Below are 22,861 nucleotides of genomic sequence, written 5' to 3'. Positions count from 1 at the left end.
ACCAAACACCAGTCAATGAAGAGCTCTTCTCTTCCTAACTGTGCACAACTCCTCTCACATGTATCATATAATTGATGGTTTCTCATGTATAATTCACACTTTCTAATAGAAGGTTTGGTATTTTATATTTATTTGTGTCAGGTGGGAAAACTAGTTTGTAAGCCTCTTGACACAAACAAGGTCAAATACTTTACGACCCCCGCGCTTATCTGGCCTAGCTTCATCCAGCACACAACAGCTATAAATAATGTATTTATTTTTGGCTCACGCTTGTAATCCCAGCACTTTGGGAGGTCGAGGTGGGCGGATCACGAGGTCAGGAGATCGAGACCACAGTGAAACCCCTTCTCTATAAAAATACAAAAAATTAGTTGGGCGCGGTGGCGGGCGCCTGTAGTCTCAGCTACTCAGGAGGCTGAGGCAGGAGAATGGCGTGAACCCGGGAGGCGGAGCTTGCAATGAGCCGAGATGGTGCCACTGCACTCCAGCCTGGGCTACAGAGGGAGACTCTGTCTCAAAAAAAAAAAAAAAAAAAAAAAAAGTATTTATTTTATAATAAACTTTATTATAATCATCTTTAATATTAAAGTACTAAGCAAAAAGAGGTCAGGACTTCTGCTAAAATCCAACACTCAATTATGTCAAAAACAACAGTATTTTTCAGCGTAGAGCTTTCAAGCAGCCACATAGAGCTTGCAGTGAGCCGAGATTGCGCCACTGCACTCTAGCCTGGGCGACAGAGCAAGACTCCATCTCAGAAAAAAAAAAAAAAGAATCATGAGCGGCGGCGGCCTGGTGGGGGCGAGCACGCCGTGGGCCGGTCCAGCGCCGCCTCAGGGCACCTCCTACTCGCCGGGACTGAGTTCCCCACCGGCGTGGCCGGCTGTGCTCTGAGCGCCAGGGGTCGGCGCGGCAGCTCGGCTTTGGGGACCCGATGGAGGAGCGGGGTGTCGGCCTCGCGGGACGGTCCCCCCTGACCTCGGGCGGCGCTGGGGCGAGTGAGGGCGCGCGGAGGCTCGCGGGGACCACTACCGCCCCCGGACCCGCTCAGCGGTCCCTGCTCACAGACGCTGCCCCCAGGAGCCTCGGCAGGGGCCTCGGACGCCCGGGTGTTCAGAAGAGAAGTGGGATCAGGTTCACGCACGCCCGCGATCGGATAGTAACTTTTTTTTTTTTTGAGACGGAGTCTCGCTCTGTCGCCCAGGCTGGAGTGCAGCGGCGCGATCTCGGCTCACTGCAAGCTCCGCCTCCCGGGTTCACGCGATTCTCCCCCTCTCAGCCTCCAGAGTAGCTGGGACTACAGGCGCCCGCCACCACGCCTGGCTAATTTTTGTATTTTTAGTGGAGACGGGGGTTTCACCATGTTGGCCAGGCTGGTCTTGAACTCCTGAACTCGTGATCCACTCGCCTCGGTCTCCCAAAGTGCTGAGATTACAGGCGAGAGCCACCGCGCTCGGCTGATCGAAACTTTAAAGTCATTGGTAACCCACGCTTCCCGGAGTTGCATTTGGGGTCACCCAGCGGCGAAGCCCATACAACTCGATACGCCCTTACACACCAAGCTCAGTTCAGGAGAGGGGAGGTCACAACCAGGAGCTAGAGGCCAGCTGATAATGTTGTACTTGATTCCGTAGTCAAAGGAGCTGGATGGCGTCTCATGCAGAGTGCCGCGCTCTGGGAGTGTTTGAGTGTGAACTCTATGCCTTGACAGCTCCCTACACCCAGTCGATAGTCCTGGAGGAAAGCTGTCATGAAGGATCCCTTCATCTCCGACAAGGTCAGATTCCTGGTCCTTGGCTGGCGCTGCAGTTTGTGCATCAGGTTGCGTGGCCAGTGTACTCGGAGTGATCCAGGAGTCTGAGAAGTCCCTGAGCATCTGGCACAGGGCGACATGCACACAGGGGAGCTGTATCAACAGCCAAGGGGGCATGAGATGGGCCAGGGCAGGAGGAGCCTCCTCAGTGCGGGTATGGAGTGTCTGAGGCGCATTGAGGAGCTGGCGGTCCAGGAGAAGCTGAGAAAGGAAGACTAGAAAGGAGTGCAGTTTATTCTACTTCAAGAGATTCTGCCTCCCTTGTGTCCAGGAGAACATCGTGCTTTTCCTCAGGAAATTCAGCAAGGCTTGGAGAAAAGGGAAGCTCCGTCAGAGGCACCCCAGCCAGCCCGGTTCTCGGACGGACTTGAGTACAGCTGGGGCTGAGTCAATGGGCAGCACTCTGCAGGGAGCTCCTGGGCCAGCCTGCGCCAGAGATGCTGCTAAGCTGGGAGCCGCCGTGCCGGGCCTTGTTTCTGGACCATAGGGAGCAGCACTGCAGCCCAGGGGAGCTGGAGTCCAGCTTGGAGCAGCCACAGGCCCAGGGAGCTGTGCTGAAAAGGTAGCCCAAAGGCAGATAGACGCCAGACCAGACACAGCAGGGAACTGGGCCAGGCGCCCCCGCATGACCCTCAGGGCCGAGGCCTGAGTGAGTGCTGCTCAGATGTGACCGAGAGGGATGACCTCCTTCAGCGAGGCAGCTCCTAAGAGGCCACCTGCAGGTCCGTGTGGGGCAAGACGCCATGCTGTGTCGGGGCCATGGCACACAGTAGGTGGCTGCAGTGGTTTCTCTGTAAGGAAAATCATTGACAGCAGTTGCCTTCTGGAGCCAGTCTGGAAGGTCTAGAGCAGGATATAATTTTTACTTCCCATCCTTATGTGATGCTTGGAAAATGGTTTTAACATTGATCATGTACTCTGTTTATAATTAAAAACCCAAAGAACCAGCAAATGTTTGGAAAAAGAATCTTCCACTGAAATATGTGTGGATACCTGACGTTCTCCCAGGGCACTCTGGATCCAGCAATGGTTGGGGTCTCCTGGGAAGCTAAGTGCTGGCTTACAGCCTCTCCAGTTCCCTCAGGCTCTGGCTTCAGCTCGGGCCCCTCCAATCTGTCTCTTCCAACCCCAAGTCAGTAATGCTGTGGGCTTCCTGCCCTCACCCCGCACCTCATGACCAACACGCTGCCTGCCTGCTTGCCCCCTGCCATCTTGAATTCAGTCCTGGGTGCCTTCAAAGCCCGACCCCACTGCCTGCCAGGGTTCCTGCAGCATCCCCTCCTCCAGGCTCCCCATCTCCCTGAAGCTTCCAGGTAGCAGTTGGTGTGGCACTGATCTGTGAGCTCTGGAATGTCTGCTTAGAGTTCTGAGAGGCAGGAACTGCTCTTTGTAAATACTCAAGGCCAACTGTCACGCGATGAAGGAATGAATAAAGAGTTTTTACTGAAGGGCCGGGCGCGGGTGGCTCAAGCCTGTAATCCCAGCTTGATTTTGGGAGGCCGAGGCAGGCAGATCACGAGGTCAGGAGATTGAGACCATCCTGGCTAACACGGTGAAACCCCATCTCTACTAAGAATACAAAACAATTAGCCGGGCATGGTGGCAGGCGCCTGTAGTCCCAGCTACTCGGGAGGCTGAGGCAGGAGAGTGGCGTGAACCCGGGAGGTGGAGGTTGCAGTGAGCGGAGATCACACCACGGCACTCCAGCCAGGGCAACAGAGTGAGACTCCGTTTCAAAAAAAAAAAAAGGAGTTTTTACTAAAAAAAAAAAAAAAAAAAAAAATCATTGTCTGACTGAAGTTGGATACAGAAGTTGGTTCCTAAGATTTAGTCATATTAAGTTCAAACAGAACTCTTGGCTTGCTTAATAATGGCTGGCAAGGCAAAACATTGTAACTTTTTCCCTAATTACAGAAGAATACTCCTGGTATAAAATTTGGAAAATAAAAACCAAACAAAATTAATGAAATAAATATCTATTTAATATTTTGGAATATTTCCTTCCAAACATTATAAAACTTGAAATTAAACTCTATATTCAGTTGTGCATCACATTTTTTTTCACTTACTATTAAAAGCACTTTTTCATGTTGTTAAATCGTTTTCTAAAACATGACTTCTAAAGCTTACACAGTATTTCATGGTATGATGCTCCATTAATTTATTCCCCCATTGTCAGATAGTTTCACTATTTTTGTTTTGATTTGAGACAGTCTTGCTCTGTCGCCCAGGCTGGAGTGCAGTGGCGTGATCTCGGCTCACTGCAACCTTCACTTTCTGAATTCAAGTGATTCTCCTGCCTTAGCCTCCCGAGTAGCTGAAACTAGAGGTGCAGGGCACCATGTCTGGCTAATTTTCTGTAATTTTAGTAGAGATGGGGTTTCACCATGTTGGCCAGGCTGGTCTCGAACTCCTGGCCTCAAGTGATCAGCCTGCTTTGGCCTCAGCAGTTTGAAACCAGTCTGACCAATATGGTGAAACCCCATCTCTACTAAAAATACAAAAATTAGCCAGGCGTGGTGGCACATACCTGTAATCCCAGCTACTCAGGAGGCTGAGGCAGGAGAATCACTTGAACCCTAGAAGCGGAGGTTGCAGTGAGCTGAGATTGCGCCACTGCACTCCAGCTTGGGCAACAGAGGAAGACTCCGTCTCAAAAAAAAAAAAAAAAAAAAAGTAAAAGATAAAAGTCAAAAGAGGAAGAAACGAGTGTTGTCATTAGGGAGGGGGTAGTGACATTTGGACACCAGTGGCTTCCTATAGTATTACCCTTAGGATAAAATCCAAATTCCTTTACTTGGCCTATTAGTGCCCTTCAGGAACCAATTACTCTTGTTCTTTGAACAAATTTACTCTCTTCATGTCCCTGTCCTTTGCCCCATATTCCCATCCCCACTCCCATGAACTTCCTCTCTTACCTTAGGATCTTTCATAATTTTCTCCCCCTCCCTGCAGACCATCCTCCTACATTAGCCCCAACCCCCAAAACACATACATACTATCACTTTGATTCACTTGGCTTTTACTCTTTCCTCAGCTTCCGGAAAGCTGTCCTGGATTCCCTTAAAATTGGTCAGATGCCACTGCTATGTTCTCCCATAACACTGTGCACTTCCTCCATCATGGTAATATTCTTCCACCACACTGCCTTACAGACTTCCTGTTTATATTCTGTCTCATCTGTTAGGCTATAAGCCTGACAAGATTAGGAAACAAAATGTTCTCATTTCCCATTATCCCTCCTCCACCATATGCATGCAAGTGCATAATACAGTTTCTAGCAGAGCAGTACTCAAACATGTTTGCTGAATAATCAATAATCACTGAACAACAATCTAGTCTGTTTATAAGACATTGGACTTGTGGTGCTCTCAAACCATAACACAGCTAAAGTGATTGCTCCTTAGCATCTACAAAATGCCATTGAGTTACATAAACCAACCAAGATTACCATTCATTCATTCATTCATATGAGACATTTAGGGATATGTTGACAAGTCACAAGGGTTCCTAGTCAAGTGTTCCAGGTCTAGTAAATGAGCCACTGCTACAAAGCAGAAAAGGCAGTGCGACAGAGGTGAGCACAATGGGCTACAGAAGGCCAGAGGGGCATCTCATCAGCCTGTGGAAGGGCGCAAGGAAACATGAGGGAAAACATCTAGTAAAACAAAATCTAGGGCAATGCTTAAGTTGTGCTGCATTTATTTACTCAATATTTGGGGGGCACCTATTGTTTGTCTGCCATTATTTTAGACAATGGAGACACAGGATTGAACAAAACGAAGTCCCTAATCTCATAGAGGTTACATTCATGTAGAGACAGACAACACACAAGAAAAAAAAAAGGCCAGGCACGGCGGCTCATGCCTGTAATCCCAGCACTTTGGAAAGCCGAGGCAGGTGGATCACTTGAGGTTAGGAGTTCGAGATCAGCCTGGCCAACATGGCAAAACCCAGTCTCTATTAAAAAACACAAAAATTGGCCGGGCACAGTGGCTCAAGCCTGTAATCCCAGCACTTTGGGAGGCCAAGACGGGCGGATTACGAGGTCAGGAGATCGAGACCATCCTGGCTAACACGGTGAAAGCCTGTCTCTACTAAAAAATACAAAAAACTAGCCGGGCGAGGTGGCGGGCGCCTGTAGTCCCAACTACTCGGGAGGCTGAGGCAGAATGGCGTAAACCCAGGAGGCGGAGCTTGCAGTGAGCTGAGATCTGGCCACTGCACCCCGGCCTGGGCGACAGAGCGAGACTCCGTCTCCAAAAAAAAAGAGAGAAAAATTAGCTGGGCACAGTGGCTCACACCTGTAATCCCAGCAACTTAGGTGGCTGAGGTATGAGAATCGTTTGAACCAGGGAGGCGGAGGTTGCAGTGGGCTGAACTTATACCACTGTAATACAGCCTGGGTGACAGACGAAGACTCCATCTCAAAAAAAAAAAAAAAAGAAAAAAATTATAGATAGATAGATAGATAGATAGATAGATAGATAGATAGATAGATAGAAATATAGTATGGCAGATGGGGGTTAAGTTGTATGAAGAAAAATAAAACAAGGTATGGGGCATAGAGAGTAAGGAAGGTGGCAGGATGCTATTTTCTATAAGGGCAGTAAGTCATGACAGACAAAAGACCTCACTGATAAGGTGACATTTCAGAAATCTGAAAACAGCAGGTCATGTAGATTCCTGGGAGATGAGTGGTTGAGGCAAAGACAGTAGCCAGTCCAAAGGCCTCAGGGTGAGACAGAACATTTGAGGAACAGCAAGAGAGCCCATGGGGCTAGAAGAGAATGAGAAAAGGAGAGAAGAGATGAGGTCAGAGAGGTAACTGCCAGATTATGTAGGATGTAGGGTCTTGAGGGCAGAACTACTATCAGCCCAGGGGGTATCTTTGTGCGGTTTAGAAAAAGAGGTCCCTTCTCTGGGCAGACTTGGCAAGAGGAGCAACACTGGACTGTGGCCTCTACTTGTTCCAGCGCTGGAGCAACAGCCTCAGTTGTAGGAATTTAGGCTTTCCTCTGAGTGAGATGCGAAGCCTTTAGAGGCCTGTGTGCAGAAGAGTGACAGCTGACTTAACATGTTAAATAATTGTTCTTGGCCAGGCATGGTGGCTCATTCCTATAATCCCAGCACTTTGGGAGGCCGAGGCGGGCAGATCACCTAAGTTCAGGAGTTTGAGACCAGCCTGACCAACATGGAGAAACCCTGTCTCTACTAAAAATACACCATTAGCTGGGCATGGTGGTGCATGCCTGTAATCCCAGTTACTGGGGAGGCTGAAGCAGGAGAATCACTTGAACCTGGGAATCGGAGGTTGCGGTGAGCCAAGATTGTGCCATTGCACTCCACCCTGGGCAGCAAGAGTGAAACTCTGTCTCAAAAAAAAAAAAAAGAAAAATTTTGTTCTTGTTGTTCTGTGGAAAACAGATTATAGGACGCAAGGGTCAAAGTTGGAAATACTGTTAGGAGGCTACTGCAATCAATAATCAAGGCAAAAGATGATGGTAGCTTGAATCAGGTTGGTAACAATGGAGGTAGTGGGAAGTGTTCTGCATATATTTTGAAAATAAGGCCAAGATCAGCCAAGGTAGGTAAGATGTGGGATATAAAAGAGCAGTCAAGGATGACCATAAAGTTTTTGGCCTTAGTGACTGGAGAAATGGGAATTGCTATATATAAAGATGGGAAGAGCAATTTCATGAAATTAACCGTTTGGGGCCTGTCCATTAGAGATGTTGAGTACGTAGCTGGATATGTGAATATGAAGTTGAGGTAAGTGGTCTGAGTGACAGATAACTTTATGAGTCATTTGCATATGATGACTTTAAAAGTTATTAAACAAAATGAGATAACCAAGAAAATGCAGACAAAGCAGAGGTCCAAAGACTGGGTCTTGGGGATACTCCATGGTTAGAGGTCTGGCAGATCAAAAGGAAGCAGCAAATGAGCCTGGAAAAGAGCCTCCAGGGTGGCAGAAAAACACAAAGAGGGGAAGTCAGGTAAAGAAAGGGTTTCAAAAAGAGATGGAATGAGCAACTGTGTCAAATACTGCTGACAGATCAAATAAGATGAAATCACCATTGAATTTAGCAACATGGAGGTCATTAGTGACCATTACAAGAGCTATCCCATCAGAATGGTGGGGACAAAAGCCTGACAGGAGTGGGTTCAGACAACAGAAGGGAAAGATTAGAGACAATGTGTACAAGCAACTCTGGGAAATTTTGTTGTAGAGACTAGTTGGCCGACTGGTATGAAAAATGTTCCAGAAGGCAGGGCGTGGTGGCTCACGCCTGTAATCCCAGCACTTTGGGAGGCCGAGGTGGGTGAATCATTTGAGGTCAGGAGTTAGAGAACAGCCTGGCCAACATGGTGAAACCCCATCTCTACTAAAAATACAAAAAGTAGCCGGGTATGGTGGTGGGTGCCTGTAATCCCAGCTACTCGGGAGACTGAGGCAGGAGAATTGCTTGAACCTGAGAGGCGGAGTTTGCAGTGAGCTGAGACCGCGCCACTGCACTCCAGCCTGGGCGACAGAACGAAATTCCGTCACATACACACGCCCACACCCACGCACAAAAAAAAAAAAAAAAAAAAAAAAGGAAAAAGGAAAAACATTCCAGGAAGAAGAAATGATCGGAATCTTCAGAAATGCCAAAACACGGGAGAGCATAAGTCAGGAAATTAAATTAGCTTCATTTACTAAAATGTAGAGTAATGGGTTTAGCAGATTGGGTTGTAAGGAAGGCAGAGGCTGCATGTCATTCTGAGAGATTTGAATTGTATCCTGAAGGTGAGGTATTTTAAGTAGAATAATAACACACATTTACCTTTCAGAATGAATATTTTGGAGGCAATAGTGAAGGGGGGTTAGAAAGGAGAAAAGACTGGAGATAAAGAGTTACATACGGAACCCCTACAAGAGAAAATGAAAGTCTGAATTTGGGGATGGGGTCGCAGGCGGTAGAGGATGAAGAAATAAATACAGAAGACATTAAGAAGGTTCCTTAGAAAGGACTCTGTGGTTTGTGGAGTGGAGAAAGGACAGGGGGAACTTGCTTCTAATTGGCCTCCTTGCCGGAAGGGCACCAGATACATATCCCCAAAACTTCCTCTCAGATCCAAGACTCCCAAAGTCCAAATTTGGAAATTCTACAACTAAATAACCATTCTGCAGGTTTCTTTTCCGTACGGCTTCACTTTAAAATTTGAAAACTCCTGAGATTTTTAAACATATTAAAGCTTGTCACACTAAGGAGTGACACACAATACTCAGACTCTTCTTCCCTAGGCTGGGAGAGACTTGGCGGTTGAAAGCAGGGAGGGGCTACAGGCGAGAAAGGGCTGAACCCCCGCTTCCGAAGATTTCACCTATTTTTCAGTTTGCCTGGAGCAGGCCATGCAGATTCCCTTCCCTTGGAGGCCCAGGGAGCGGCTGGTAGATCGCTGATTCTCTGCCCCTCACCGCTTCTGCAAGTGGGTGAAGGACACCTTTCGTGCCCCGCACTCTCGGCCCGCCCCTTAACCTTTCTTCCTAGTCACTTCCGGCCCGTTTCCACGCTCCGGAAACCATTATTCCGCTTCATCCTCCCTCCAGTCCTCACCTGAGTCCCTTTCTCCAAACACCGACTTTAGTGCTTAGAGATAGTAACTAGGGAATCTGGGAGGCGGAACTGCATCTTGGGACAAGTAGTCCAAGGTAGAAGAAAGCAGTGGAGAACTACAATTCCCAGAATACACTTCCATTTCCTACCTCTTCCCCAATGAGGCCCCCCTCGACCCACCTCCTTTTAAAAATTCTCTTAGCCACGTTGACTGCACGGGAAAAACCTTTTTAAAACATTTTTTACGTTGCTTAAACCTACCATTTCGAAAGCATTCCGAAGGCTAAAGTGAGAAATAAGCCCCGGTTAGGGAGAGGAGAAACGAGTTTCACGTCCTGGTCTAGCACCGGGTTGGATTGTCGCTGGGATGGCAGTCAGGCATTTGGTGTGGTCGCCTAAGGGGTGGGTCTTTCGGCTGGGGCGCCGGGAAACCCCGTGGGCCTGCGCGGCGTTCTTCCTTTTCGATCCGCCATCTGCAGTGAGTGTCTGCTCTTCGGCTGCTCTGGGGCTAGCGCCCTATGCCGCCTTCTGTTGTGATCCCTGACCTAACCCATCTCTTCCTTTTCCCCAACCTCAGGTGGAGCCGCCACAAAAATGCAGATTTTCGTGAAAACCCTTACGGGGAAGACCATCACCCTCGAGGTACGGGCCAGGTGGTCATGAGGAAGCCAAGGTCCGAATAAGGTCCTGAGGTGGATTTTAGGACCGGCGCTGCTTTCCATGACTTAGACAATGATTCCGAATTTGGGTTCTAAAACTTAAGCTTTGAAATGAGTATCTTTTGCTGAGCAACGGCCTCAAGGTGATTTTCGGTGGCCAAAGGCGGGCATCTCACCTCTCGAGGGGTGCCAGCTAGTTAAAACGGAGGAGCTGCGCCGGGTAACTACCCCCGCCGGGCGCGAGCACGTGTGGCCCTGTGGCGGCCGCCCGCCCTGGGCTGGGGAGATGAAGGTGCTTTCCGGTAGCCGACTTGGGAGGTTGCCCACTGGGTGGGTAATAGGTCTCTTGAGTAAGTTTCAGCCCTGTCGCCGGTTCGGTTCAGTGGTAATTGTCAAACTAAATGAGTTCTGCTGTAGTTCCGTAATGTGTAAGCAACATACTTTCATTTTAACATTCATAGGTTGAACCCTCGGATACGATAGAAAATGTAAAGGCCAAGATCCAGGATAAGGAAGGCAAGTAATATTTTGTAGTTAAGAAAACTTAACCTGTGGAGACTTCAGCCTACTTGTAGGTGCTACACATATCTGCTCATGGTGAGGGGGGGAAGGGCAGATTGACAAAGCAAAATACTTGGGAAATAACACAATAAATGTTTGTGATCGGGGAGCACAGTCCCTAGATTGGAATCCTTAAGGTGTATTTCACTTGTGTGAATTTGGACACTTACTTATTTTGTGTGAGATGGGAGTCTCCTCTGTCGCCCAGGCTGGAGTGTATTGGCTCGTCCCGGCTCATTGCAGCCTCCGCCTCCCGGGTTCAAGTGATTCTTGTGCTTCAACCTCCCTAGTAGTGGGGATTACAGGCGTGCAGCACCACGCCCGGCCAATTTATTGTATATTTAGTAGAGACTGCGTTTCACCATGTTGGCCAGGCTTGTCTGGAACTCCTGACCTCAAGTGATCCCCCCACCTCGGCCTCCCAAAGTGTTGGCATTACAGGCGTGAGCCACTGCAGAAGCCCAGTATTGTCCCTAAGATTAAATGCAGTAAAACGTGATGTGTAAAGATTTAGAACCATGCCTAACCTCTAGTAAGGGCTTATGGTCAGCTGTTAGTACCATGTATTTGATTAAGGGGTGTTACCTTATAAATCTGGAGCACATCACAGGCTTCGTGTGCTGTGACTTCTTGTTTTTTTCTTATTAGGAATTCCTCCTGATCAGCAAAGACTGATCTTTGCTGGCAAGCAACTGGAAGATGGACGTACTTTGTCTGACTACAATATTCAAAAGGTCTGTCTAGGGGAAGAGCAGCCTCTTAAAAAAATGTTATTTTGGAAATTTTTTATTTTACTTTTTTTGAGACAGGCTCTGACTTTGGCACAGTCACTGAAGCCTCTATCTCTCAGACTCAGGTGGTCCTCTCACCTTAACCTTCTGTAGTTGGACCTATAGGCACACACCACCACGCCCAGGCTGGTCTCAAACTCCTGGGCGCAAGTGATCTTCCCACTGTGGCCTCCCAGCGCTGGGATTACAGACGTGAGCCACTCCATGTGGTGTATTTTGGACATTTTGACACGCAAAAGGGGAGAATGGCATTAGATTAGCAGTAGATTTTTAGGTAACTCCTATACTGATACTTGAGAAGCGCTACTGTAGTTTTTCCCATTATGAATTTTGCAAGTTGCATCCCATGGTGTAATGTAATGCATTCTTTAATCTCCCTATAAATGGTTAAGAATCAGATACTTTATTGGGATGGGGCAGCAAGATTACCTCATAAATGTTACTGTGTACTGCTACTGCTTTCAATTAAGAGATGCATAATGTTGGGTGTGCCCATTCTTAGTGGAATCATGAAAGCTTATGTCATTCTTCCATTAACAGGAGTCTACTCTTCATCTTGTGTTGAGACTTCGTGGTGGTGCTAAGAAAAGGAAGAAGAAGTCTTACACCACTCCCAAGAAGAATAAGCACAAGAGAAAGAAGGTTAAGCTGGCTGTCCTGAAATATTATAAGGTGAGCCAGTTAAAGTGATGGGCAGAATGTCAGCAAAGTCTTGGCTTATTTGGAAAACTTTATAGTAACTTGTCAGTATTTTCTTGGACTTAAGTATCTAGTATTACCCCACTTTGGTTTAAATGAGGTATTCTGGAAATGAGAAATTCAGACTTCCTGGGGTTTTTCCTGTTTGGTTTTTGAAATCACTTACGTAATAGGGTTCTGAGTTTAAAGTCGGGTCTGGGTTCAGGTCTTACATTTGTCTACGACTTGCAAAGCTGACCTTTAGTGTTCAGAAGTCCCAAGACTTCTGAATATTTTCATTGTAGTAATAATAACTGGTGAGAATTTAGGGTGCTTTGGTTTGTAAGCACGAAAACTACCAGTATTACATAGTAAAAGCTTAAATATTTTGAGTCACTTAAATTAGACTTCAGAATGTGTTGTAAAATTATCTTACAGCAGGTTTGTACTTTTCAGGTGGATGAGAATGGCAAAATTAGTCGCCTTCGTCGAGAGTGCCCATCTGATGAATGTGGTGCTGGGGTGTTTATGGCAAGCCACTTTGACAGACATTATTGTGGCAAATGTTGTCTGACTTACTGTTTCAACAAGCCAGAAGACAAGTAACTGTATGAGTTAATAAAAGACACGAACTAACCTTTATTGTTGGATTTCATTGCAGTAAAAAGAATAGTTTTTAAGCACCAAATTGATGGTCACACCATTTCCTTTATTAGTGCTACTGCTATCACTGTATGAATGTTGCTTCTGGGGATTGTGTGACCCAGTGGTTCTGTATACCTGCCAGGTGCCAACCACTTGTAAAGGTCTTTATATTTTCAATTCATAGTAACTTCTTAGAATACCTATACTTTGGCAGAAGTTATACAAGCCAGTTTTTGTTTCTGTCCATCTTGACCTCAACACAATAGACATTTGGGGCCAGGTAAGTCTTTGTTGTGCGGTCTGTCATGTGATGAGCAGCATCCCTTCCCTTTACCCATTCAGTGGCCAGTAGTGCCTATCTCTTGTCTTTGAGAATCACGGTTTGTGTAGGTGTTAAGACCTTGGCTTAAAAGAGACCTTGGCTAAGCATACTTCTGTTAAAGGCTAAAGTTGCCAACTCAAAAATGGATACTGGCTGGGAGTGGTGGCTCAAGCCTGCAATCCCTACACTTTGGGAGGATCACTTTGTGTCCAGGAGTTCAAGACTGGCCTGGGCACCATAGCAAGACCCTGATCTCTGCAAAAAAAACCATAGGCTGACTCCTGTGGTCCTGCCTACTGGGGAGGGTGAGACAAAAGGATCCCTTGAGCCCAGGAGCTGTAATCATGCATTGCACTTCATCCTGGACAAGACCTGTTTCAAAAAAAAAAAAAAAATGCATCCACAGTCTCTGGGTGGTTTCAGTGGAATGTTTGCTGTCTGTCATACAACTCTTGGGAATTTAATGTTTGTTCAGGATGGATCCCTATAAAGGAATGATTACTTATTTGTACTGTTAACACTAAAAGACAGTTTAGTTTCAAGCAGGACTTGGGTAGCATATCTTCCTTTGGAGCTCAATTCAGGGAAAGCTGGTTCACTTGATAAGCCTCTTAACTAAAGCATCCACTTTTTTTTGTTTTGTTTTGTTTTTTGTTTTTTTTTTTGAGACGGAGTCTCGCTGTGGAGTCTCGCTGTGTCTCCCAGGCTGGAGTGCAGTGGCGTGATCTCGGCTCACTGCAAGCTCCGCCTCCCGGGTTCACGCCATTCTCCCGCCTCAGCCTCCCAAGTAGCTGAGACTACAGGCGCCCGCCACCACGCCCGGCTAGTTTTTTGTATTTTAGTAGAGACGGGGTTTCACCATGTTAGCCAGGATAGTCTCAATCTCCTGACCTCGTGATCCACCCGCCTCGGCCTCCCAAAGTGCTGGGAAAACAGGCTTGAGCCACCGCGCCCGGCCTAAAGCATCCACTTTAAAGAAATCAGTGATGTGTAAGTAATTAACAATTACCTTTTACCATATTGCCAGTCTTTCCATTAAAGGATTTCTAGCTGGAGGCATCCTTAAATAAGATTTCCTATTTCTGAGCACTTCTGACAGTTTGTGCATATGAACACATGGTAGAACAACTTAGATACTTTTTGGCCAGTAGTAGTGCATTTCTACCTTCAAAAAAGCAACACGTTGAGTTATTTACATCTTTAATGTATTTTAAAATCCTGGATCCCAAGAAGTCTTGGCTTGAATTTGTTTTTCTTCGTAACAAACAATTCTATCTCCCACTTTAAATTCCATATTTTCTTCATCTAAACTGAGACCACAATCCATTCCCGTTTTGACAATTGAAATGTCATCTTTATGGTGTTTCAGTGAGGTTAATGAACCTTAAAAAGATATAATTTAAGGTCAGTATATTCAATAAATGATAAGTACCTACTAAATACTACATTATATGGTGTTACCAGGAAATTACACTGAAATTCTTAAAAATTGCATGGTCCTGTCATGTTAAACAATGGGACTAAATACCAGGGGAACCCCCTGAAAAATGAAGTTTGCTGTAACTAAGACTTAATTTATAGCAAAATACCCTAAATCTCCTATTTCAAAGGTAGACACAAACTTTTTGCTGAGGATAGGATGGTACTTGAGATATAAAACCAACATACATCTCAAGCAAAGGGAACCGATCAACTACAGACAATTTAGGAGTTACAACAGCAATAAGAAATGGCCTGAGCTGAGATTATGGACATGAAAGATGAACAGATTTCAGATGGTTATGTAGTCAACAGGTTTTGGTGACTGGATATGGGATTTTGATGATGCTTACCCTTCCAAATTACATGTCCATCACGGGTTAATTTAAATTTTTTTTGTTTTTCTAACTGTCCCTTTTGGACTCTGCAGCCAGCCACAGGAACTTTTTTCTTCCCTTCTGTTATAGAGAAGGTAGCTAGTATAGATGCCTCACCTTTAGGAAGAAGAGAGCATTAATGTGCAGAAAACTAAAGATTCTGAGAAATATGCAATTTCTGACATTCTGTGGTATAAGAATTAAAGGTATGACAAAAATCCAAATTCATGCCTAGAAAAAAGTCTAGGTTTCTTTAACTCCAATTTTATTTTCCTGACCAATATTAAGAATAAAAATGCATGAAAATCTTTGGCTATTCTTTTTTTTTTTTTTTTGAGACAATCTCACTCTGTCATCCAGGCATGATCTTGGCTCACTGCAACCTCCACCTCCGGGGTTCAAGTGTTTCTCCTGCCTGAGCCTCCCAAGTAGCTGGAATTACAGGCGCCCACAACCACATACAGCTGATTTTTATATTTTTGGTAGAGACGGGGTTTTACCATGTTGGCCAGGTTGGTCTCAAACTCCTGACCTCAAGTGATCCACCCACCTCGGACTCTCAAAGTGCTGAAATTACAGGCGTGAGCCACTGCACCCAGCCATCTTTGCCTATTCTTGTCTGCTCCATGAAAACCTTGTTTTAAGCTTTCCTTCAATATATTTTCAAGAGTAGATCATCTGTCATTACTTTCTCTTTTATCTTTTTAAAAAAATTTTTACAGATGGGTCACCCAGGCTGGAGTGCAGTGGCGTGATCATATCTCACTGTAACCTCAAGCTCCTGGGCTCAAGCAATTCTCCTGGATAGCTAAGACTACAGGTGCGTGCCACCATACACAACTAATTATTTTTACCTTTTTTTTGTGGAGGCTGGTCTTGAATTCTTGGCCTCACGTGATGCTCCTACCTCAGCCTCCCAAAGTCCTGGGATGACACATGTGAGCCACTGCACCTGGTCTCATTATTTTTCATTTTGCCACAGGTAATTTATATCTACTTAGAACTACTAATTGAGTCTTTTTTATTTTCTTTTTTTTGAGATGGAGTTTCGCTCTTGTTGCCCAGGCTGGAGTGCAATGGTGCAATCTTGGCTCACTGCAACCTCTGCCTCCCGGATTCAAGTGATTCTCCTGCCTCATCCTCCCAAGTAGCTGGGATTACAGGCATGCGCCACCACACCTGGCTAATTTTGTATTTTTAATAAAGACGGGGTTTCACCATGTTGGGCACACTGGTCTCAAACTCCCAACCGCAGGTGATCCGCATGCCTCGACCTCCCAAAGTGCTGGGATTATAGGCATGAGCCACCATGCCTGGCTGAGTCTGTTTTTTTTTACTGACTAAAAATTAATACAAATTCCAATAATGAAGTAACACGCACTATAATGAACCAGTTTTCTAGGGAGCTATTTTACTGGTGGTGGTAGTGTTATCTGACTGGTGTGTTTGCTTAATCCTAGAAACCCTCATGACTTAGTGTTCCAAATTGCTCTTAGCACAAGAACATAAAAATCTCTGTACGATCATGTTGAGCAGGTCAGAAAAACCTAAAATAATAAATCTGTTATGTAGATTAAAAATGCAAAATCAAATCTCATCATGGGGAAACACTGGACAAATCCAAATCAGGGTACATTCTACAAAACAGCTGGCCAATATGCTTCAAAAATGTCAAGGTCAAAAGAGACAAAAATTGAAGAACTGTTCCAGATTAAATGGAGCCAGAGAGATATGACAACATGGATATATTATAATCCATGATCCCGGACTGGGGAAAAAAAGTACATTGTTGGGACAATGGACAAAATGTGAATATGGACTGTGTATTAGATAACTGCATTGTATAAATAAATGTTAAGTTTCTTGAGTTTGATTAGTTCTATGGTTTTATAAGATAGTCTCTTTTGCTTAGCAGATGTACATATTTAGAGGCAAATAGGCATTATATCTCAAACATTTTCAAATGGTCCAGGTAAAAAAAATCCGTCTGTATGGAGCAGGACAAAAATGAGGCAAATAGGACAAAATGTAAACAACTGGTGAATTAGGTAAAAGATATATAGGAGTTCCTTGCAATTTACCTGGAAATTTAAAACTATTATCAAAATTAAAAGTTAACCAAAAAAAAAAATCTACATGGGGAGGGAAAAAAAACAGATGAGGTAATTTAATCAATTTTAAATAAACTCAGTCTACTCTGGCTGATATATGCTAGAAACAGTATTTTTAAATATTTAATATTTCAATGTAAATTTTCTTCTTATGGTAGACTTCTCTGCCAGCCCTACAACAAAGTCAACAGCTCTTTCCATGACACTGTTAATAATCTTTATGCATTCAATAGTAGTATAATTTGTATTATAATTATTTGTTCATATCTAAACTGGAGGGCAAGTTCTTAATTCCTTATTTGCTTTTGTATCCTCAAGGCATAGGCACAATGTGTTACACAGGGCAGGTGTTTACATAAGAAGCTACAATGAATTCTCATGGTAGTCTTTTTTTCTAGAACACAGGATATATCTTTCAACATTGAAAACATTTCCTCTAAGCGCTGAAGTGCTATTTATAGCACCTACTATACTAATTTTTAAAAGTAACACCCAGTGATCACTCACCTACTGGGTGCTCTTCCACAGCACAGGGTAATCTGCTGCTCAGTTCCTCTTGCAAATCTTCAACAAGACGGTAAATTATTTTGTGAAGTTTCATTTTTACACCTTTTTTTGCAGCTGACTCTTGGATAACTTTGCCTACATTCACATTAAAGCCATATATAACACCTAGCAAACAGAAATATGATGAATGAAGTAGCACAAAGATTACATTATAATCATTTATTTGTCTTTCAAGCAGAAACTTGAATCTAAATTGTTTTATTTTCTAAATTAAAATAGCAAAAAAGAGGCTGGGTGCCGTGGCTCACACCTGTAATCCTATCACTTTGGGAAGCTCAGGCAAGTGGATCACCTGAAGTCAGGAGTTCGACACCAGCCTGGCCAACACGGTGAAACCCCGTCTCTACTAAAAATACAAAATTAGCCGGGCGTGGTGGCGGGCACCTGTAATTCCAGCTACTCGGGGGGCTGAGGCAGGAGAACCGCTTGAACCCGGGAGGCAAAGGTTGCAGTGAGCTGAGATCGTGCCACTGCACTCCAGCCTCGGCAAATAGAGCAAAACTCTGTCTCAAAAAAAAAAAAAAATAGCAATTAGAGGAGATTAGAAGGTCTATGATTTTTTTCTCACCAAAACTAGTAAATTTTCCAATTGATGAAAGAATTTTATAAATTGTATTGTGGCTTAACAAAATTTCTTTATAATTTCAAATCCATTCATTTAAGGACCATTAAGTGCCTATAACGTGTAAAGCAGTATGCTAAACAAAATTTGGTTTTTATACCAGAGAAATAAAAACACAAAAAATGACCAGGGCTAAAATATTATTGCTTCATTTTAATAACACTACATTATTAAATTATAATCTTATTGTCTACAATTTTTGTGGTTTGCACTTAGGTATTCAGACGGCCAAAAGATGCCCAAAAATAGTGACTTAAAGGGGTGGAGGGAAAAATAGTGACTTAATTGGTAAGGGTCAAGAGTTATTTTTAAGAAGCAAGTTTCATGGAGCTGACCATTGCACCAAAAAACAAATAATGTATTTAACTGTAAATACTTGGGAGAAAAAAAAAGCAAAACGCTCTTGTCTTAAAAAAGATGAATGAAAAAAATTAACCTGGACGGGCACGGTGGCTCATGCCTGTAATCCCAGCACTTTGGGAGGCCGAGGCGGGTGGATCACTGGAGGCTGGGAGTTTGAGACCAGCCTGACCAACATGGTGAAACCCTGTCTCTACTAAAAATACAAAAATTAGCTAGGCATGGTGGCAGACGCCTGTAATTGCAGCTACTCAGGAAACTAAGGCAGGAGAATCTCTTAAACCCAGGAGGCGGTGGGTGCGGTGGGCCCAGATTGCACCATTGCACTCCAGCCTGGGCGACAGCGAGACTTTATCTCAAAAAAAAATTAACCCAAAAAGTAAAAAAAAAAAAAAAAAAAAAAAAAAAAAAAAAAAAAAAAAAAAGCTTGTCTTAAAAAAAAGCTTTGTTTAAGACACTCTTGTCTTAAACAAAATGAATGAAAAAAGATTAACCCACACAGTTTAAGACGGAGAAAAACACAATCACCTTGAAACTCCTATCATTAAGAAGTCATTCTGGCCAGGCGCAGTGGCTCAAGCCTATAATCCCAGGACTTTGGGAGGCCGAGGTGGGCGGATCACCTGAGGTCAGGAGTTTGAGACGAAACTGGCCAACATGATGAAACCTCATCTATGCTAAAAATAGAAGAATTAGGGCCGGGCGCGGTGGCTCAAGCCTGTAATCCCAGCACTTTGGGAGGCCGAGACGGGCGGATCACAAGGTCAGGAGATCGAGACCATCCTGGCTAACACGGTGAAACCCCTTCTCTACTAAAAAAATACAAAAAAACTAGCCAGGTGAGGTGGCGGGCGCCTGTAGTCCCAGCTACTGACGAGGCTGAGGCAGGAGAATGGCGTAAACCCGGGAGGCGGAGCTTGCAGTGAGCTGAGATCTGGCCACTGCACTCCAGCCTGGGCGACAGAGCAAGACTCTGTCTCAAAAAAAAAAAAAAAAAAAGAATTAGACGGGTGTGGTGGTGGGTGCCTATAATCCCAGCTACTCGGGAGACTGGGGCAGGAGAATCACTTGAACCGAGGAGGCAGAGGTGGCAGTGAGCCAAGATTGCACCATTGCATTCCAGCCTGGTTGACAAAAGCAAAACTCCGTCTCAAGAAAAAGAAGTCATTCAATTGGTTGGGCACAATGGCTAATGCCTATAATTCCAGCACTTTGGGAGGCCAAGGCAGGTGGACCACCTAGGTCAGGAGTTCAAGACCAGCCTGGCCAACATGGTGAAACCCTGTCTCTACTAAAAATACAAAATTAGCCAGGTATGGTGGTGCACGCCTGTAATCCCAGCTACTCAGTGGGGGCTGTGGCAGGAGAATCCCTTGAACAAGGGAGACAGAGGTTGCAGTGAGCCAAGACGATGCCACATGTCAGCCTGGGTGACAGAGTGAGGCTCTGTCTCCAAAAAAAAAAAAAAAAGAAAAAAAGTCATTTCAATATCATTCAATACACTGTCTATATTACAGCACAGTACGAAGCCAGTCAGTGCCTATGAAATACATTTAATTAATCAATTAGATGTTACCTCTATCCTTTTCAGTAGAGGTGACATCTAACTCTACTCAAGTCAGGTTTCAAAGAAATCTCTTTCCTAAATGATTCCTAATAACTCAACAATGTTTTTGCTTTACTAGGTGTTCCACTTATTTAACAGTCATGAGTCCCCCTTTTTGTGTATCATAAATTCAACTAGTAAAGACAGTTCCATGCCTTCTAGGCTTATAAAGCTAAAAAGACCTTTTGCTCTAAAAAGATATGACATATAAAGTTATCAATTACCAAAGATAGGAAGCCAAAAGTAAAAGATGAAGGAAAGACTGAATAGGGTGATTACAGTGCTAGGAACATTCAGAAGTCTGATGAAAGATATGAGAATCAACCGTGGGATAGTAAAGGACTTGGAGGAGTAGGGAGAGGGGGCAGTAATGGTGCTTTGAAAAAAAAGATAAACGTGACTGGGTCTTGAAATAGTTCCCCAAAATTGCAATACAACCACAACAAATGGAGCTATGGCCACAATACTGCACATCCCATTCAGTTTAAATTGCTAGCTGGGACTGGACTATAGCAGGAAGGGTGATGCTGATGGGAATAAATGTCAGGTGTGACAAGCCAAGCAACAAAAGACAGAAGCAGATGGTTCAGTGTTATTTAGGGAACACAGATTAACAAGAAAAAATGGAATCCTTACCATTAAATGTTTCAGCAAGGTTAACATCATTTGCACTTATATCACCTACTCCAAAATGTACTAATTCTAGTTCACACTCGTGTGAAGCATCATAGGTATCTATAATGTTCAAAATGGCCTCAACAGAACCATCAACATCACCTAAATACAAAAAAAGTTTATAATTGTTGCTTTTACGAGTTAGACATCAGCAGACATAAAAATGACAATAATCTATTTAAAGCCATGATAGGAATGTCATTTACCACTAAATCCACTTTTATGTAGGCTTAGCATTACATATACCTACTTGACTTAATAGCATATAATGAGCCAAAGGTTCATTTACAACAAAATCAGCAAGAAATATGTTGAATAAGAAAATCTCTCCTAAAATACTGAAATAATTTTCATGTAAATGTAAAGGACCAAACTATGAGAATAGTTTTTTTTTATATATATATATATATATATATATTCAGAGAATGTAATGTAAAATCTTTAAAAAGATACCTTTAATAATCACAGGAAGTACATTTGAATCTCTTTCCATTTCCTCTTTTCGCTTTAAGGATGTTTGTTCTTTTATTTCTAAATACTGTAGAAGTGATCTCTTCTTCCACTGCACATTGCTATACTTCTCACGGGCTTTCTGATATGCTTCTTGGTGTTCCTTTCGCTTTTCTTCTATTATTTTCACATCCTCTTTACCTTTCTCCTGTTCTTGTTCATACTTCCTCCAGTCAACAACTTCACGTGCCCTTGGCTTTATAGGGGAAAAACGCGTTATTTAATGAAGTAGACAACAATAACTGCTAGATTAAAGCCTTTGTGTTGTCCCCCATTAGGAAATTAGCGTAACTCATGTATGAAACTGCTACTTTTATAAGTTTCAAGAAACATGTAAAATTTTAATTTGAGAGCTTATATAATTGAAATGATTTAAAAATCTTATCCCCCCAAAATTCTATAGTCTAATGCTATAATAGCACAACTTGCATCCTCACAGCCTCTTATAATCTAGAATTATTTGTTAACAGTAATACACATATTTGGTATAACATTGTAAACTGACATTTAAAATCATTATATTACATCCTACATATAGGAATTAAGCTTGATATACCTCAGATTCTACTTCAAGAATTTCTTCTCCTGCAGAAGGAAGGTCTCTCCAGCCTGTAATTCCCACTGGCGTGCTGGGATGGGCCTCATGGATTGTTTTTCCATTTTCATCAAACATTAAGCGTACTTTTGCCCAACAATTTCCAGCAACCAGAACACAGCCTTTTCTTAAAGTTCCTCTTTGAATTATAGCTGTAGTAACAGGACTAAAATGAAAATAAAAGTATATTTTTAATGTCATAATCAGGATGTAATTGTACTTTAAGTAGAGCAAAGATATCTTTATGAAGTTTAAATTACATAAACATGTGTATACACAAGATTAATTCTGCCACTTAACTTCTTAAGCAGTTTTTCATACTATAAAAACATTTCAAAGCTGGGTGCAATGGCACACCTGCAATCCCAGCTATTCAGCGGGCTAAGGCAAGAGGATCACTTGAGCCCCCGAGTTCAAAGTCAGCCTATCAAGACCATTTTAAACAAATTTATTTGCAATAGCCAAGAAGTAGAAGCAACCCAAATGTCCATCAAAAGACAAATGGACATTTCTTCCAAAGAAAATGTGGATTTTACATACAAAGGAATATTATACAGTCTTTAAAAAGAAGGAAATTGGCCAGGTATAGTGGCTCATGGCTGTAATCCCAGCAGCACTTTTGAAGGCCAAGGTGGGTGGACTACTTGAGCTCATGAGTTTGAGACCAGCCTGGGCAACATAGCAGGACCCCATCTCAATTAAAAAAAAAAATAGGCTGGGTGAAGTGGCTCACACCTGTAATCCCAACACTTTGGGAGGCCGAGGTGGGTACATCAACTGAGGTCAGGAGTTCGAGACCAGCCTGGCCAACATGGTGAAACCCCGTCTCTACTAAAAATACAAAAATTAGCCGAGTGTGGTGGCATGTGCCTACAGTCCCAGCTAC

General features: G+C 43.8%; 3 protein-coding genes and 1 pseudogene across 59 annotated transcripts in view; 2 read left to right on the top strand and 2 right to left on the bottom strand.

The window, feature by feature from the left end:
- Positions 1 to 9,806, bottom strand: part of CLHC1 (clathrin heavy chain linker domain containing 1) — a 67,345-nt gene extending 57,539 nt beyond the window's left edge. For 3 of the 8 annotated variants that reach the window (XM_005575854.5, XM_074011780.1, XM_074011781.1), the window contains exon 1: positions 1,559 to 3,596. The gene's annotated coding sequence lies outside the window, so the exon portion shown is untranslated. Of the gene's footprint in view, positions 1 to 1,558; positions 3,597 to 9,184; positions 9,337 to 9,678 lie in introns of those variants that run through there. The other 5 variants (XR_012422378.1, XM_005575853.5, XM_045369305.3 and 2 more) reach the window with 3 other exon arrangements.
- LOC102119620 (cysteine-rich DPF motif domain-containing protein 1 pseudogene) lies at positions 1,648 to 2,300 on the top strand (annotated as a pseudogene).
- Positions 9,807 to 9,897: 91 nt separating the features above from the next.
- RPS27A (ribosomal protein S27a) lies at positions 9,898 to 12,794 on the top strand. The gene is made up of 5 exons (XM_065527616.2): positions 9,898 to 10,059; positions 10,538 to 10,592; positions 11,286 to 11,371; positions 11,969 to 12,100; positions 12,563 to 12,794. The coding sequence occupies exons 1-5, from the start codon at positions 10,012 to 10,014 to the stop codon at positions 12,710 to 12,712; spliced, it is 471 nt and encodes a 156-aa protein (XP_065383688.1). The 5' UTR covers positions 9,898 to 10,011; the 3' UTR covers positions 12,713 to 12,794.
- Positions 12,795 to 14,256: 1,462 nt separating this feature from the next.
- Positions 14,257 to 22,861, bottom strand: part of MTIF2 (mitochondrial translational initiation factor 2) — a 32,131-nt gene continuing 23,526 nt past the window's right edge. For all 50 annotated transcript variants that reach the window (XM_065527574.2, XM_065527602.2, XM_065527582.2 and 47 more), the window contains 6 exons: positions 21,937 to 22,141; positions 21,324 to 21,576; positions 20,832 to 20,972; positions 17,548 to 17,712; positions 14,906 to 15,046; positions 14,257 to 14,456 (listed from right to left, as the gene is read on the bottom strand). In XM_065527574.2, coding sequence (XP_065383646.1) covers positions 14,284 to 14,456; positions 14,906 to 15,046; positions 17,548 to 17,712; positions 20,832 to 20,972; positions 21,324 to 21,576; positions 21,937 to 22,141 — 1,078 coding nt within the window. In that variant the 3' untranslated portion in view covers positions 14,257 to 14,283. The remainder of the gene's footprint in view (positions 14,457 to 14,905; positions 15,047 to 17,547; positions 17,713 to 20,831; positions 20,973 to 21,323; positions 21,577 to 21,936; positions 22,142 to 22,861) is intronic.

This window comes from Macaca fascicularis, chromosome 13, assembly GCF_037993035.2.
Source record: "Macaca fascicularis isolate 582-1 chromosome 13, T2T-MFA8v1.1".
NCBI lineage: Eukaryota > Metazoa > Chordata > Mammalia > Primates > Cercopithecidae > Macaca > Macaca fascicularis.
Note: the sequence above shows the minus strand (reverse complement) of the source record. Positions and strands in the feature narration are given on the sequence as shown.

Excerpts from the sequence above, each read along its gene's own strand:
- RPS27A (XM_065527616.2), top strand. The coding sequence starts at position 10,012 with ATGCAGATTTTCGTGAAAACCCTTACGGGGAAGACCATCACCCTCGAG. Across the intron at positions 10,593-11,285 it reads CAAGATCCAGGATAAGGAAG|GAATTCCTCCTGATCAGCAA; the intron begins GCAAGTAATATT and ends TTTTCTTATTAG. Across the intron at positions 12,101-12,562 it reads CTGTCCTGAAATATTATAAG|GTGGATGAGAATGGCAAAAT; the intron begins GTGAGCCAGTTA and ends TGTACTTTTCAG.